Genomic DNA, 16,434 nt, shown 5'->3' with positions numbered 1-16,434 from the left:
GCCTTTGTAGATGAGGCATCACTGGATCAAAACAGATCCCTCCTGTACTAGTGAGAGAAGAGGTTGCCCAAATAACTGTGAATACAGAGTTCCAAACTGGATGCGCTCTTCAAAAGGCTGAAGTTTAGCAGTCACTGAGTCATCATCAAGTCAGCCACTTCATGCTGATGCATCTGGTACGGTTCATGATGCACGGTAGAAAAGCACTCCTGTGGTAATCACAGGATGTGAGAACATATTAGTTGTGATCCCACTTATCCCTTATTATGTGAGTGAGCACTCTGGAACAACAAAAAAAAAACGTTTAATTCAAGAAATCTGTTTCTTTCATTGCAAAAAAAAAAAAAAAAAAAACCTGCCAAAATATTATTTAGTAGTCAAAGATATTTTTGGTGCAGAGTCGCTTACAGGAATGCAAAAGACACTGGATATTTTAGCTAAACTCGTTTAAATATGTTATATGTGTGGTTGCGTAACCTTTGACCAAAAAGCCCATCCACTTCTATTTAACATTTGAATCAGAATTGAAGAAATTCCCTTAAGAAAAATGATGCTCATGAGAATAAAAAGTACTGGTAGAAAGTGTGCATGTAAATATGAAGTACACATAAACATAGAGGCTGAGGCTGATGTAGTCATGCCTCATTCATTTCATGAATCTTTTGAAGCCCACTCACTCACCACGACCTTCTCCTGCTTAAAACACATAGATGTATTAAATAAAACAGTAAGGCAGAGTAAGACGTAACCTGATTTAAAAGGATTTCTGCTGTGGTCAAAAAGACCAGATCTGACCCACAGACTAATGCCCGTGTAATGAAATCCTGTAAAAGTCTGTCATTGTGTTATACAGGTAGTACATTAGACTCTCCTTCAAAACGCAGACTGCCAGTTAAACCTGGCATATCTCACCAGCGATGCTTCCAGTGAAATGGCAGGAATGCTGCTGGCGTACAGACTTTCTCCAAGTGCGATTCTGCACCGACCTCGATAATTATTAGAAATTCGTGTGAAGTTTACAACAGGTCAGTGACAGCACAGGGAAGCAGATTAACACCTATTTGTGCTTAAGCACATGCAAAAGGTATACAATGCATAATTAGCCTATTAATGCGCAAGTCTGATACTATAGCCATTAATTTATGTGACAGTGAAGCGTTTTTACCAAAGAAATGAGGCTAGACTGACAATAAATAAATAAATAAATAAAATGCATGAGTCATGGTCCAGGTCAAACTCACCTGAGCGCATCTTATTACCCGATAAATTGGCTGACAAGGACTCCCTGTGTGCTAAATATAAAATCTTTGCTTTCATAGATCACGGATTTAACAACTAAGAACTTCAGTTTCCTACCGTTTAGCTGGTTGTAGACCACATCCTCCAGCCTCTCCAGCCTCTGGAGAATTGACTGCCTGTCCACCAAGTTGGAAACTTTGCCATTCCTGGCTCGCAGCCTCTGGTCAGAAATACGCCCTATCTGGATGAGCTCCTCGGATCGGTCCTGGATCCTGCAGTACACCGAGAACAGTATAATCCCCACAAACACTAAGATGTTGACGGTCAGCAAAGTTTTGATTTTGCGTGCCACAGCCATGAAAGGAGAATATTGTCTGGCTGACTCAGTCAAGCCCGTCAAAAGCTCATGAGTGGTGGCCTCCTTTGTCACCTTACAGTGTGTCTTGCGGCGGGGTGATTTCTGTGCTCGCTGGAGAGAAGGTCAACTCGTGGAGACCCGAAGGGCTGGCAGATCCGTTCAGCACCACGGACAGCTCCGTAGTGGGACACCGCACCGGTCACATAGAACTTACAAGGTAGGAAATGTTAGTAGCGTCCCCGGAGCTCGGCTCCAACCAGCGAGCGATGCTTTTATGAGCTTCACTAGTCGACAAACAGCTGCACTCGCTTCACCTACATATTACAAGCGAGAAATGACGCCACGGGAGGCATTCATCCTCCCGAGCAGCCCCCGGCAGTTGCAAAACATCTCTCCTCCGCAACGTGGTAATTCGCCAGTTCCTTAGCATCAATATGTCTCGTCCATCGCGCAAGAAAAGCCCTGGTTTTGAAGCGTCACACAGCTCTCGCCGCTCTGTGGCATCTCCTTCCTCAAAGGCGTTATGGTCACCCGATCCGTCCCGCTCTGCAAATATGAATCCAAATGCGCTTATGTCCAACAAATAAATAAATATATATATGCGTGTGTGTGTGCGCGCGTTTCAAAAACAAAGCGGCGTTTCTCTTTCTCCCTCCCCCTTTTCCTCTCTCTCTCTCTGCCTCCGAGTCTCTTTCTGTGTTTGTGTCCCGTCAGACCATCGCCGCCTCCCTTGGCGCTGCACCGTGGGATGAGTTGAGAGCAGATTTGCCCTCAAACGCAGTCAAACGACGCTCGATGTCGATGGGAGCGATGCAGCCGGGCTCTGGCATGCTGTCGCTCCTCTCTCAGCCTCCCCGCTCTGTCAGGGAGGAAGAGCCACCGCTGCGTCCTGACGTTTAGAGGCACACAATCATGAATATTCACAAGCAGTGTTGTGTCGGAATAAAATAAATAGCGCGACCATGGAAGCAGCGTGTACTTCCACTTCGTAGAGCAATCTACACCACCCCACCCCACCCCCTGTACAGGTGAGCTGTGGAAATCTGTGTGAAGATGTGTTAAATGGTTTTTCTATGTTATTCACAAGGCCGAGCCTTTAGGTTAACCAATTCGCACATATGTTTCAGGTTGCATGCATGCACTCCTATACATACACGCTCTGCTTCAGAAGTAGGCTATAAGGATCATTTCACAAATCACATGCTTGACTACAGTTTTAACGCCAAGCTAAACAGAATAAATATGTATATATTTGAATTAGAAAGGCATGCAACATTTGTTTATTATAATACAAATCCACTCTCAGGAGAGAATTTGAGGTTTTGCCAACCAAAAAAAGAAAAACAATCAAGCAAAACCACACACTGGTGACTAAAACTCCACACTAAACCCACAGATATTGAAGGACATCTGTTTTATAGAGCCATCCAGATTCTAATCATTACTCAGTTCAAATTACTCCTACTCCATACTGTAACCTGCCATTGCCAGCTCCTCATCTCCAATTCCAAATGAATTATGGCTCCAGTAAATCACGTACAAAGAGCTTCGGGCTCTCTGTGTACTTTTACTTGATTAGGCAAACCCAGACACGGTAGTGGCTGCCCGAAGTACTTTGATTCCACTTCACACCCACCAGAGGATCTCAGATCTGTGCTCTTCAGTTTGTTTGCTGCTTCAGTACACCGAGATAGTGCCAGGGTAGCTAAAGCCTCTATAGTCTGCACATTTCTTTGTCGGAGGACATTTGGTATGAACGTGAGCTTGTAAGTTATTTTATACTTATACACATTTCTTGATTGTGCGTGTCTTCAAGATGGAATCGGTTCTGATTTTCTGAGAGCAGATTTGAGGGCTTTTATTTTTAGTGTTTTCAAAGAACGAGACCTTGTCATATAAGTCTAGGCACAAATGTTCTTGAGAGGTTCATTTGTTCCACAAAGCTCCTGCATTCCAAAATAGTTTTTCTTTTTAAGAGGGTAGAATAACAAAGCTTAGGCAGGGCTCATACTGTTCCCTGTGTGGTCATGATACTGATGATGATGATGATGGTGATGCATACTTTCTATTGCCTTACAGCTCCCAGGTCTGCATAACAAGGACATTTAAAAGGATTTTCATTGTATAGAATGTATAATAAGGTGCACACAAGGTGCTGCTTTGATTCATAGTTTGCAGAAAGAGTCTGTGGGGAAATCATTGTTACAGACACCTCAGGCACCGTGCAGGCCTAAGCACAGCTGCTTATACAGCAGCTACAGCACTGTATATCAGCTCCCCGCGCTCCCCTATAAGACTCTCTGAAGACTTGTTTTCAGCATTCAGCACCCTGCATGCCTCTGTAACTGCAGACACTGGCACTCAAGTGTTTTAACCATATTAACCTGGGTCACTGCAAGCTGCACCACAGTCATCCCACTCAGTGTCTCTGCATAAGCCACTCGAACATATTCAGAGGGAGAGCACGAGCTAGACAAAAGCGTGTGAGTCTAGTAGCGCTGTTAAGAAAGCCATAAATATCTACTGCTTTGTGTTCATGTGATCTGCGTTCACGGGGCTCATGAAGTGTTAACTATCGTATAAAAACAGAAACTAATTTCAAACGTGCTACTTAATCTGCTTATCGATATACTTTCAGTCTGCCGGTAATATAAACACATGCTTTTAAAGAATATTTTTTCATCACTTAAAGGGAATTAAATATTTATGTGTTTTTATAAGACATTTATGGCAATGCACTGAAAATATCATCAGAACATTTTATGTTCAGTTTAAATATATGCTAGCTAACTAGTTTACTTGTCTACCTTTCAAAACTAGAGCCCTTTGCCCACAGTGGACATTTGCTACAACAAGCAAAGGTGCTGGATAAAGTGTAAGGATACGGTAACAAACAAGACAAGAGTGTTAACCTCCTAGGACCTGCATCCACATATGTGGACATCCCATTTTGGGTTATTTAGACCAAAATACTCAATTTTGCTCTACAAGGGCCTGATATCCACTTACGAGGACATTATACTGCTACTGTTCTATCGAAATTTTAAACGAATATCCTCATATGTGGCTCTCATTTTTCTTAGAAACAAAAATCAGGTAAAAAAAAAAATCTGGTAATTCTTTGTTTTTACATTCACTGGTTTCCAATATGCCCAAATATCAAAGAGAAATGAAAAATGCATGCCGTGGAAGAGTTCAGGTCTTAGGAGGTTAACTTAAAAGAGGTTTGGGGTTCGTTCTTGCTTTTGCTTGAATCATAATTACACAACCTAATCAGCAAGCAGTTACATGTTTGCACATGTAGATATGTTTTAAAATTACTTATTTAGAACAAGTATTGGTGATCTAGCCACTGTAGGTGACCATGTTTATGGTTCTTTCAGGTCTGTTGTGGTCTTAGAAAATACCCGGCTCTTCAGCAGCTACAGTTCCAATTGCAACTTTGTTTGTGAACTTGGTGTACACTATTTTGGGCTGTCTTCCTAAAAAAATAAAGTTAGCTCATGCATCCGGAAATCAGGTAGGAGAAAAGAAGGCCACCTAAGTAATGAAAAGAATGATGCTAAAACAGTTTAAAGAGCAATAATTTCCTGTGTGTCTATCAGCATGACTCACACCTTTCACTTTAAACATAATCACTTGAGCTGCTGGTTATACAAAAACGCTAACCAGAGCAGCTTTAAAAAGAAAAGGAAAACACACTGCACTACAGAAATCTCACAGTGAACCCAGGCAAGGTTAAGCTTAGATATATTTTTGCTGAAAAGAAGATAGCAACTACTGTAAAACACAAGGCAGTAAGTGCTTTGTTGGGGGCCATTTAGTTTGCTACACTCCAGTGACTTTAGTACATTAGGCATTCTTGTCAGTTGAAGCTGCTCCTCTGTGTTTGGTTCACAAGAGGCCAGGCAAAGAGAATGTGTTCAGACAAGATGCTACAAAGCAAGGACAGCTGGAAGTCAACACATCACATGTCCACGGCAGAGGCAAACATCACAGTTACTTCTTGTCAGTTTTTCAGGGTGCTAATGTGTTGATGCCAATTCTGTGTTGCTGCCATTCTAACAGTATGCAAAATGGATTCTTGACAGAATTCAATGAACAAGAAACCTTTTTTGGAGTTCTTTACAAGTAAAGTAGTTTGTATTCAGTGTAATACAAGCTCAAAATTGCTAGTCAGAATTAGCAAGCGCTGAGCACAAAATAAAATATGCAGCATTTTAAAAGTAAACTGTTAAGGCTAATTTAATTCAAAACTTTCTCCCTAAAAATGCAAATGTGCTTTCCTAAGAGAAAACAAAATCTGTTTTCCTTTCCTATTCGCAGTGGTTAGTATGCATAATGTTTTGGCAAAGGCACAAACAAATCAACCACTGTGCAAAGGCATTAAAAGTAACAAATCTGATACATGAGGAACATGAGTAATTTTATGGCACAGCAAGTAATCCACATTTGTTCCTGATTGGCTGGCATGCAAACTTGCCGTGTCACTTTCAGAGTAAAGCGCCCACTCTGAGACACTCGTTGGTCACTAATGTAGTGCTGTCTGCTGGCCTGCTGGAGCTAAGTTCATACATTATCACTTTGACCCCGAGGCTAACAGCTAAGCCCCAGTTCTGTCTGCCTTAACTTAGCTCATTCACATTCCACCTCCAGCAACCTCTCCCTACTGTGGTGCTACGGGAGTTGTTGATTTGCCTAATGCCTTAACTAAATTAGAATGATAACCCTGCGGACTGGAATATGTGATGTTCAGCTCGAGGCAAGTTTTTACTTGTTTTTTTGTACATGAGGCAACACTGGGGGCTGTCAGCCGAATGTTTATCAGAGCCTGGGGCCTCATTAAGACACAATGTGCTCCTTGACCTTGGCAGCCAGCTATGGCTTTACCATAATGCGTCATTCAGCGGCATCCCAATTGCAAATGCAAAGTGCCTTTTTTTCCAAGTGGAGACGTGGCAAATCTTGACCCTGTGAATAACATAAAGAAAGAAGCAGATGTCGCCTCTGTACGCATGCTTTTGGGTAAAACAGAAGCAGCAATTATCAGTATAAGACTGCTAAGACGCTCAGCTGGAGATTGTGCATATCAAATATCAAAATGTCAAAACTAATGATTAGATTTATCAATATGAGCATAAGCTTGGCTTCTCAATGTTTTTGTATTAATAGAGCAGATACTCTGGAGACGCCCCCAAATGTTTCTTGATTTATGGCAGAAGCAATTACATCGCGCCAGTGTACCAATGCTTGATGGGCGAATCGGTGCAGGTAATTAGAAAGAATAATGAAACAGGGAGTCATGGGAATTTATCCCTACATCAAAAAAACTAATCAAAGATAAATGGGCTATCCATATTACCCAGTCATTATGCCGGAAAGATTATTGTTTTAAATCCCTGTGTACAGCAGCTATGGACTCGTTCTCAAACAAAATCCATTACGCTGCTGACACCTCCGACTTATTTGGAGACTGATTGATATTCCACGGCCTGCGAGCATTCCTCCAGTTTATGTTTTCAGTTTTTTGGGCGAGACGGTGGACGGGAGAATTTCTTAGTGAGAAAAACGACTGTTGATGGATTTACAAAACATTGCAGAAATGAGAAATTTGATCCATATACATAGAGACACAGACAAACACACAAGATCCATCTTTTGATGACTTCAGAGGGATAATTTTTTTAAAAGTCATTCAGGGCTAGAACCTATTCATAATGATGTTGAGTGATTTCAAATAGACCAACAAAGCCAATCAAAAGCACAAATGCCAAACAATAGTTTCATAGTAAGCAAAGGAACACAGTGAAGCAATACAATACATAAATGCAATTTAGGATTCAGAACCAGTTCAGATAGATTTCAGGTAGATTTAAATCACTTATAAACGACTCTGTTGCATCTTTGGTTAGATCTCATGGCCCTTCCATACTGTCCCATTGATGCTGAGTCAGAAGAAATTATCTCATTTCCTAGAATTTTTGTATATGTTTTAAATCCAACATATATATATTTTTGTTTTTGATGAATTGAATGGTGGAAAATGTGGAGCAAAAGTAGAAAATGATGTCGTTTTTATAGAAAAACAAAACCATCCTTCCTCGTCAGGGTCACAGGGGGCTGTAGCCTATCCCAGCTGTCACAGGGCTAACACTCAGAGACAGACAACCACCCACACCTATGGACAATTTGGAATTACCAGTTAACCTAACTCTAATAACTGCATGTCTTTGGACTGTGGGAGGAAGTCAGAGTACACAAAGAGAACCCATGAAAACTCCACACAGAAACGCCCGGCCAGGTGGTGGAATCGAACTTTAGACCTTCTAGCTGTGAGGCAACAGTGCTAACCACCGTGTTGCCCAAAAGACAAAACCATGAATTAAAACATGAATTATAAATTTGCTCTATAGACCTAGAGTTTTTAGTTTAATACTTTTGTAGAATAATATCATGTCCTTATTCATGCTGAAGTTTAGTTTGACTCAGTTCCAAAAGTGCAAACAGGGAGAAAAATAAACTTTCTCTACTTGACAAAATGAATGAATACAAATCAGCCTCCTCTGTGCAAACACACACAGATGGACTAATTCACACAAATAGATAGATGGATAGACTGAGAGACAGATAAATGATAGACTCTTGCTTAGAATTAAGGTGAAGGTTCTGGCCTTTCCAAAGCCCCGACGTCAACCCTACTGAAAATTGTTAAAAACAGTGAATCAACCAATTTAAATGAACTCCATTAATTCTGCCAAGAAGAGCGGTTGAACGTTCAGCCAGAAGTCAAAACTTTTTGATGGCTACCAAAATATCTGGTTGAGGAGCAACTTGCTAAGGAACATTTAATGAAATACTAGTGGGGGCGTATGTATACCTCTGACCCTGTGTGGATGAGAGGCAATCCAAAATAAATTCAACCTCGTGCCCCCAATTCTTGTTGTCATTGAAGATATATACCATACAATCATTTCACTCTGGAAACAAACAGTTCAAAGAAATCATTAAAAGCTGAAAATTGCCATGACATCCATGCCCATGATGAGTTTATGCAAGCTTTTCACCACAGCTGTGTATAGATAGATAAAAAATACAATATTTTTGGATGGCTATATATTTAGCATACAGAGTGACAAGTGCATCTAATCAATCATCTTGTGAAAGAACATTTATTTGGATCAGGCTCATATTTGAAACAACAACAGCATATTTTCCAGCTTTACTCTACAGACTTTCATTAGTTTTGTTGTTCTAGCCAATAATTAAACAAAAATACACAGAAGAATAACTTGTATCACAGACTAATACCAGGATATTAGCATCCATTGTTCACAAAGTGAGTGACATAATAGCTATGGATGAGAAAAGACATTGTATCAGCTTTCATTTCGGATGCTTTATTCACAGAGCAGGGCTACACTGAGCTTAGAGTTAGACAGAAAACCGTCTCTAGAAGGTGGCAGACTGCAATCGCTGATTCAGTCCGGCTTCTTGTCCGTTTGTGGCCAAAAGAATCAGCAGCCAACATCTCAGCCAACACTCTAATCACAGGCTCACAGCAGCAATCACAGATCTAGCCGCTAATCAGTCACAAACACGTGCGCACAAACAAGCCTAAATGCATCCTGGTGCAAACCAGTTCCTGCACGTATGGTCCAGCAAACACAAATCTATTTAAGTTAAATACATTTTAGCTTCGATAGTTCTCCTGCAATCTTACTGTAATGCAACTTTGTGTTGCGTGAATGCATTATGTGAAGACATGCTTCATAACCTACAGTACAAGCTAAGTGATGCCCACACTCTCCTTGCACACATTCAAATCCCCACCGCTTGGGTTTCCTCCAAAGGAACAAAGTCTTCACTGGCAGCGGGGATCAAAACACGCGGATGGCCAAACTGGAATTTAGGTTTATAGCAGAACAACATGCTGGCCTTTGTTAAACTAACATCACAACCCCAGAAAAGAACAACAAAATTGAAAAAAAAGAGCCAACAGATTTGCATCCAAATTTTTACAATCTGCTTCACACAGACACCATGCTTTACATCTCCTCGCTGTCAAGGAATATGATGCTGGGTGTTCAGGGTGGTGTTGACATGTAAGCGCTCTGCCATTTGCCTGGGGAAAAAAAGCAGAGGGGCCAGCAGCAGACAACATCAAAGCAGCACGCCTGGTCCCTCCTGTTAAAGCTCTCTTTTGCTTGATTGTAATTAAAGATAGAGGCGAACGCGAGCAGTATGTCTCCCAGAGAAAATAATTATGTGGCTCTTCCAGTGAAGAGGGCATGCGGGTGGTGGAGAGAGGAGAAGAGGGGAGGGGTGGTGGTGGCGAATGAATGTTAAGCCGTGCAGCGGCTGAGGTGTGTGCGTGCGTGGAGGGAGGGAAAGCCACAGGGGACTGCAGCGGTTGAGGTCGAAGCGAGTGCAGAGGACTGTGGGTCATCGCTCCTTTTTGCACTGCTCTTCATTCACAATCCCTGTACACATGCACACACGCTGACACACACAATCCCTGATGGCTGATTAGAGGGTGGAACGAGAGAAAAAAGATAGAAATAAGACAGCTTTCCCACCAGAGGCCGATCGGGATGTAATGTGAAACGGAGGCGAGGGTGAAATGACGCGCCTAATTTTCTAAGAACCATTCGTTCAGTGTTTTTGGCACCGTACCAGGTAAATATCATGCTCACTACAAAATCCCAGCACACACTCAAGCTAATTTCATGTGCTTGTGGCTTTGATTTGTCATTGATGTTTTTGCAGCATAACAAGATAGTGGTCCATGACAGTAGCCATAATGAAAGTGCATCCAGATAGTGATCCATGATGGCCAACAGTGAGCTAGTGAAGCAGGATGGTGATCCATCAAGCAGGCATCATCCAGCCTGGATAAAGAGAGATTAGAGCTCGCGTCCTTCTCATGTTGCATACTACAAATTAAAAAAACAACAAATTCTAAACCTGCACAGCGTTTTTGTAAAACCAAGCCGCGCCTTTTTGTTGTACTAATTATTTGCCATTTGAAGCTAAGAATTGTTTACTCAAGAGGAGATTGGTGATTATTTAACACTGTTGTCAAGCTATGTGCCCTTTCTTTGACTCCAAGTGTAGAGGACTGCTATGTTCCGTGGCTCTTCAATCAGTAAAAGAAAACTCATTTAATCAAACAACACAGCTTGTCTGCTTAAGTGTTCTTTTTTCAGAAGCATAGAAAAATATTGTCTTGACTTGGCTGTCATATTGTGCTTTTCTAATTTATAATTAAAGGCTTGCTGCTTCAGTGAGCAGCAAGCCTTTAATTGTAACATTGTTGCAACGTTACCATGACTTGAGCACTGGCGCTGCTGTAAGGCTGTAGTCCAGATAGATTTAATCAAGAATAAATATGATTAAAGTTTGAATTCAAAGCACTTATTGTATTGATAACATGTGCCAGACCAAATATAAAAATTATTTTATTAAGAAAAACCTGGTGCCCTGGTGACATGCTGAGTATACAAATTTTGCAATAAATAAATAACAACAAAAAATAGGAACAACCACCTGGAATGATGGTTTCAGCATGGTGACTTCTGCCTCCTTGTAACACTCATTCACTCATAATAGAAGGGAAAAGGAGAAGAAAGAACCAGTACTGAATTGGTATGTATTATATGGTATCGTGGCTGGTTGTGCTCATTAGAAAAGAAAAGACAGTTGTTTGCTGCTCCCTTGATTGTCATTATGGAGTTTTAGCAATGCAATTCCAGCATAATTAGTGTCTCTGCAGTAGGTTTTAAAGTCAAAGCCTACTAATGACTTTAAGAAGGAAATTTCTGTGTATACTGACTGTGCTTTCAAAAGAGGTTGAATAACAGGATTACCTGTTACTTTTTAGGCATCTTACAGCACTTGTAGCTACAATTTGATCTCAAACCCCTGAGCAGAAACCAGTTTGTATAAGCTCAGTGTATTCATCAGGGACAACGCATTACACATTACAAAGATACTGCAGTACAGACACAGATTTACCATGTAAATTTATTGAAATGAAACACTCTCCAAGAAAGGAGTCACCCTCCGGTGTATATTTTTTCAGCCTATCCCAGAATACAGAGACAAATTCCCTGCTACTAAAAATATTTCGTCAAAGATCACCTTACTCCTGTAGTACTTATTCTTAAAAGTGACCCATCTTTAAAAAAAAAAAAAGTCTATGCTTCATCTGATGATATTTAAATACCATGTGAGAGAGAGTCTTGTTCACTCTGATACTGTATTGTGCCCATTATACGAGTGTTCAGATTCCTCAGACAACGTATTTTAGATATCCAAATAGTGGCAAACATGCTCCTTCAAATCCTTCGTTAGCTGTCAGACACACGTTGTTTATATATTAAAATATGATTATGTACAAACAAAGTATCCTTTAAAACTGTGTATAACTGAACATAAGACTGAAGGACTACACAGAGTCATCACACACAGACCAACCACGACTCTGCGACATCTGAGTAAGAGAAAAAAAATCTGTCTCCTAGAGGCAATGACATCATCGACTCACCACTCTGCAGGTGAATGAGAACCAAATACGTCACATTTTCTCTCATTGGAAATACATTTAGGCTTATAATTAAGTTTAGATTTGAATTCTTGTTTCTGACTTAACGTTAGCCATCCTGCTTACATAAAAAACTGTGCCATTGTGTTTTCTTGGAGCCGTCGTACTTTAACAAATGTAGACTTTGTCCCTGTATATTTAGGGGTTCTGTGTCTCTGTTTCTAACAGGCCACTGGGGGTACGGTAACTGGACATATGCTTACTCTCAGTCTTTGATTCATTATTCAATTAATTTGAAATCTTGTCCAACCAAATGTCCAAAGAGAGTTGTATACACAGCCTGGGCTGACTATAACTGGTTGCCAAATGTCATTATCCAGTCTGACTTTGAAGACATAGTGGAAAGTTGCACAATAAAAGGCTGTTAATTAATCAATCCCTGCTGACCTTTCAAAGGTTGCTGTTATACAGCTGAGATGAAGTTGCACTTTGCTGAAGGATTTACTGGAGAAATTTAGCTGGTCCATTTTATAGTGTGACCAGGACAGTTTTGCAGGGGGTTATGTGCCTAACTGTCAAGTCTGAGCTAGTCAGAAGGTAGACATTTTTTATTCTAACACAAAGCTTTATGCTAAGCTAAGCTACTAAGCTGCAGGCTGTAGCCATGCACTGTACTGATAACTCTGTCTTATTCCCTATACACAAATGAGACTAATATGAATCTTATTTAACTCTCAGCAAGAAAAAAAATACCTTTCCCAAAATGTCAAACTGTTGCTTTAAATTCATCTATGAGCATTCAGCAGCAAGGATGACATAGTTACTGATGGCAAAAAAGCAGAAAATGTAGCATTTTACAGGTGTGCTAAAAGAAAATCTGCCAAAACCACTTACAGATTCATTACATGAACACTTTGCTGTTGATTAGTGACAACAATCCCATTAACACAACTGTCGACTTTCAGTAAGCCTTTCAGTGGCAGGTTTTGCTTCCTTTTACCATGAAAACATACGAGTTTAAGATTGATCTATACAGCACATAGAAGTTTTTTTTTCTAAGAAGGACTTGACTAAAAGGGGGAAACAAAGGAGTACAATGGATGTTCAAAAAATACAAAGATCACCAATCATCTCCCATTAATATTCTCTCCATTGTTATGGAGAATCCTCATTGAAATAAAAGCACTTCTGGGCCTCTTTTATTACTTTGAAACACAAATGAAAATTGAAGCTTCTCCATCGTTTCATTTCTTTTTCCTTTTTTTGACTGGCGTGACAAACTTTGTCTTCAAATTAAAGATTGCTTGCTCACTCCATTTTTCAGCCATGGCATCTATTTTATGCGGAAGGATAAGAAAGTCAATTGAAAGTTAATTCCAAAGCATTTGATTAATGGGCACTGGAGGATGCACTCTAATCTGTGCGCTGTTCAACTGTTCTATTTCAAGCCACACACGAGTAATTATTCCCTGCTTTCTCCTGGAGTAAATGTTATTGTTGCACATTCCCCTCATTTGATAAAGGTTGTCTAGTTTTCAGGCATCCTCCAAATACGGTGTAGGGTAAGTAATATGGTAATGGTTTACTTTGTTTCATTTCAATCATGATTATAAAACAGACGGAAACTTTGTAATGAAAGATTTAAATACATGCACAGTGCATTCTGCAGGGGATGCTAGGTTGCTGCGTCATCCACAGCAGGTAAGTCTGCAATTTTAATGCAACGTAAGATGAATAAAAGAAAACATCAGTAGCTTCAGTATCCTGTACTCTAAACAGTCCGTGGGAGAGTGGACACTTAAGCAGGCCGACTCAGTCAATCATTAAAAAAAGGTAAAACAAATCTAGAAAATGAGAGAAAACTGACTTTTCCAATAATTCTGTTGAATGAAATCTTGTTATAATTTTAGCAGAAGCAAAAGGAAAAATGTAAAGTTTGTGTTTGCTGATAACACAAGAGGTCACATTTAACTGAGCTGGTATTTTTTATTAAAAGTTAATGGTTGGATAAAATTCAAAGCAATGTGACTGAAAACATTAAAAACCACATCTTTAATTATTGAGAAATACTATAATTATTTATTTATTTTCTTAAGTAACAATGGAATTGGATCTAACTTACTAAATTATTTATTTTTAGTACTGTACAACAGTCTTAAGCCACCTCTCATTTCTTTATACTTGAAATTAAAGCACTACTCTACTGTGCCCCCCCCCCCCTCTTTATGCAATAGTTGTCTGCTTTTTGACTCATTTCAAAACAGTCAAGCACAAGGATTAAAATGATACACTGGCTTGTCCTGTGTGTCATTCTACAATTTTTTTCACAAGTATATATTTTCATGTGTATGCATCCCAAAAACTGATTGTTTTTTTCAAATTTCCTTTGAAAATCTACAAAAACAACCCCAAACAAAATCAACGATAACGCAGTTTGTCATACAATGCACCCACAAGGTCATTCCCAAAAAGCTATTAGCCAAAACCCTACAGCTTCAAGAAAAAGAAAGGGATTGGCCTAAAGTCTGTCGGTAGCAGAGCTAGAGTATCTGAAGTACCTGAAAGTCATTCTCTTGAAAAATAGGAAAAATCCAACAAAGACTAATTGATAGAACTACTGTTTGCTGAAGCCTGTTCAGAAATGGTCTCAATGGAAATGAAATGGGGAGAAAAGGCTAAGGTTTGCCAAACTGGGCAAGAACTGGACTGAAAATCAGTGGCAGTGATGAATCCAAATTTGAAATTTCTATTTCAAATTCTCATCGCTATGTAAGGAGGAGGTTGGGAGAGAAGTACAATAGTCTGATTGTCTACAGGTATTTCTAAAAAACATGGTTGAGGCTGGTTTGGGACTTAATTTCAGTCATTGATGCTGGGGATCTGGTCAGAATTGATGGAAATATGAACACAGAGATAGCAATCAGATTCAAGAAGCCTGGACAGCTATTCCTGAAGACCCCTTAAAAATGGCAGGAAAGCTTTCCTAAGAGAGTTCAGGCTGTGTTGAAGAATAAACGACCTCTGTTTTTGCCTTATATGCTGTATTTTCATGTGTGTTTGCACGTATTTCAATAAATTGTATTGTCATGTGCAAAGTGATTCCTCAGTGGAGCTGCAGTGACCATTACCGTACAACAACTGCTTATATATTCATGTAAGTATATAGTACATGTGTGACATGTAATTTTAAAGAGCCAGTACACAAACATTAACCAGTGACATAGCCAGTTGCAGCACTGCAGGCACACTGCATCTTCAACATGTGGAAGAAACCTTTAATTCTGGGGCTGTTTCACTGTCATTCTTTCATCAACACCTTTCAAAGGGATGCATTCTTACCCATCCTAACAAAGAAAACTGAATAAGCTGCTGCTTGAAATGTTTGGCACAATTCAGCAAACCAGATTAGATAGTTACATCTCCATATAACTCTGCACTGTTTTGGGCATTTTTGGAATGTGTCAGCAATTCAGTGAAGTGAAAAAAAGATACGATATGCAATACACACATACTTGAAATGTCACAAATGTAAGAAATGAAAAAGAAAATCTGCGGATTTAAAGCAGAGCCTGGTGCTCAAGTGTGTACCCCACGTTGTCTAGGAGGGAGTTCAGTTCAGTTCACATCCTTCAGGGTGTACTGGCTCAGCTCTCCAACAGAGCCTTGTCTTTTTCACCAGTTTGCTAATCCTGTCTGCATCCTCGCCCTTGATGTTTACACCCCTGCATTCATCTGCAAAGAACAGAGAGCTGGCCTGCACTGATTGGTAGAGCGTGTTTAGGTATGTGTCCATGAGCGTTCTAAGGAAGAATCTGTGTGGAAGACTGCACTGGCTTGATGGACATTGAAGAGAGTGACCTGAATTCTGTTTATTTCAATCCATAATTTGTACTGATTTGGCTGCAAATGAGATTTAAAATAATAATACAGCACATCAAGTGACCTTTTTAATCCAAGCTAAGTCATCTGCCTGAAGTGCAGATCAGTGAGTAAAGTTCAAACTACCCTCTAGGGTGAGGATCAGATCCGATTGGCTTTGACTGTCCTCACTAAACATCTCTCCAAATAAGCTTTTTTCCATCATACTCACTGCCTGTTTTTGACACTCAAAGCTTGAGCAGCTAAACCAAGCTTTAACAAAGAGGATGATATAACAGTTATTTTGTCACAGACATAAAAGTTAATTTACCATTTGGCTAAAATCATCCAGTCATATCAATAGCTTTGAAGATTCATCAGCAGTGGGGTCCATATTTTTGAAACTTGCATCCTCTTTCCTGGTTTTATTTTATTT

The 16,434-nt window shown here is 40.0% G+C and overlaps 1 protein-coding gene across 1 annotated transcript in view; it reads right to left on the bottom strand.

The window, feature by feature from the left end:
* galnt9 (polypeptide N-acetylgalactosaminyltransferase 9) overlaps positions 1-2,568 on the bottom strand; it is a 96,159-nt gene extending 93,591 nt beyond the window's left edge. Inside the window, exon 1 of the mRNA XM_005933315.3 lies at positions 1,357-2,568. Coding sequence (XP_005933377.1) covers positions 1,357-1,597 — 241 coding nt within the window. The 5' untranslated portion in view covers positions 1,598-2,568. The remainder of the gene's footprint in view (positions 1-1,356) is intronic.
* Between the last annotated feature and the right edge of the window lie 13,866 nt (positions 2,569-16,434).

This window comes from Haplochromis burtoni, unplaced genomic scaffold, assembly GCF_018398535.1.
Source record: "Haplochromis burtoni strain Fernald_Lab_line unplaced genomic scaffold, NCSU_Asbu1 Contig_166, whole genome shotgun sequence".
In the NCBI taxonomy this organism is placed as follows: domain Eukaryota; kingdom Metazoa; phylum Chordata; class Actinopteri; order Cichliformes; family Cichlidae; genus Haplochromis; species Haplochromis burtoni.
Note: the sequence above shows the minus strand (reverse complement) of the source record. Positions and strands in the feature narration are given on the sequence as shown.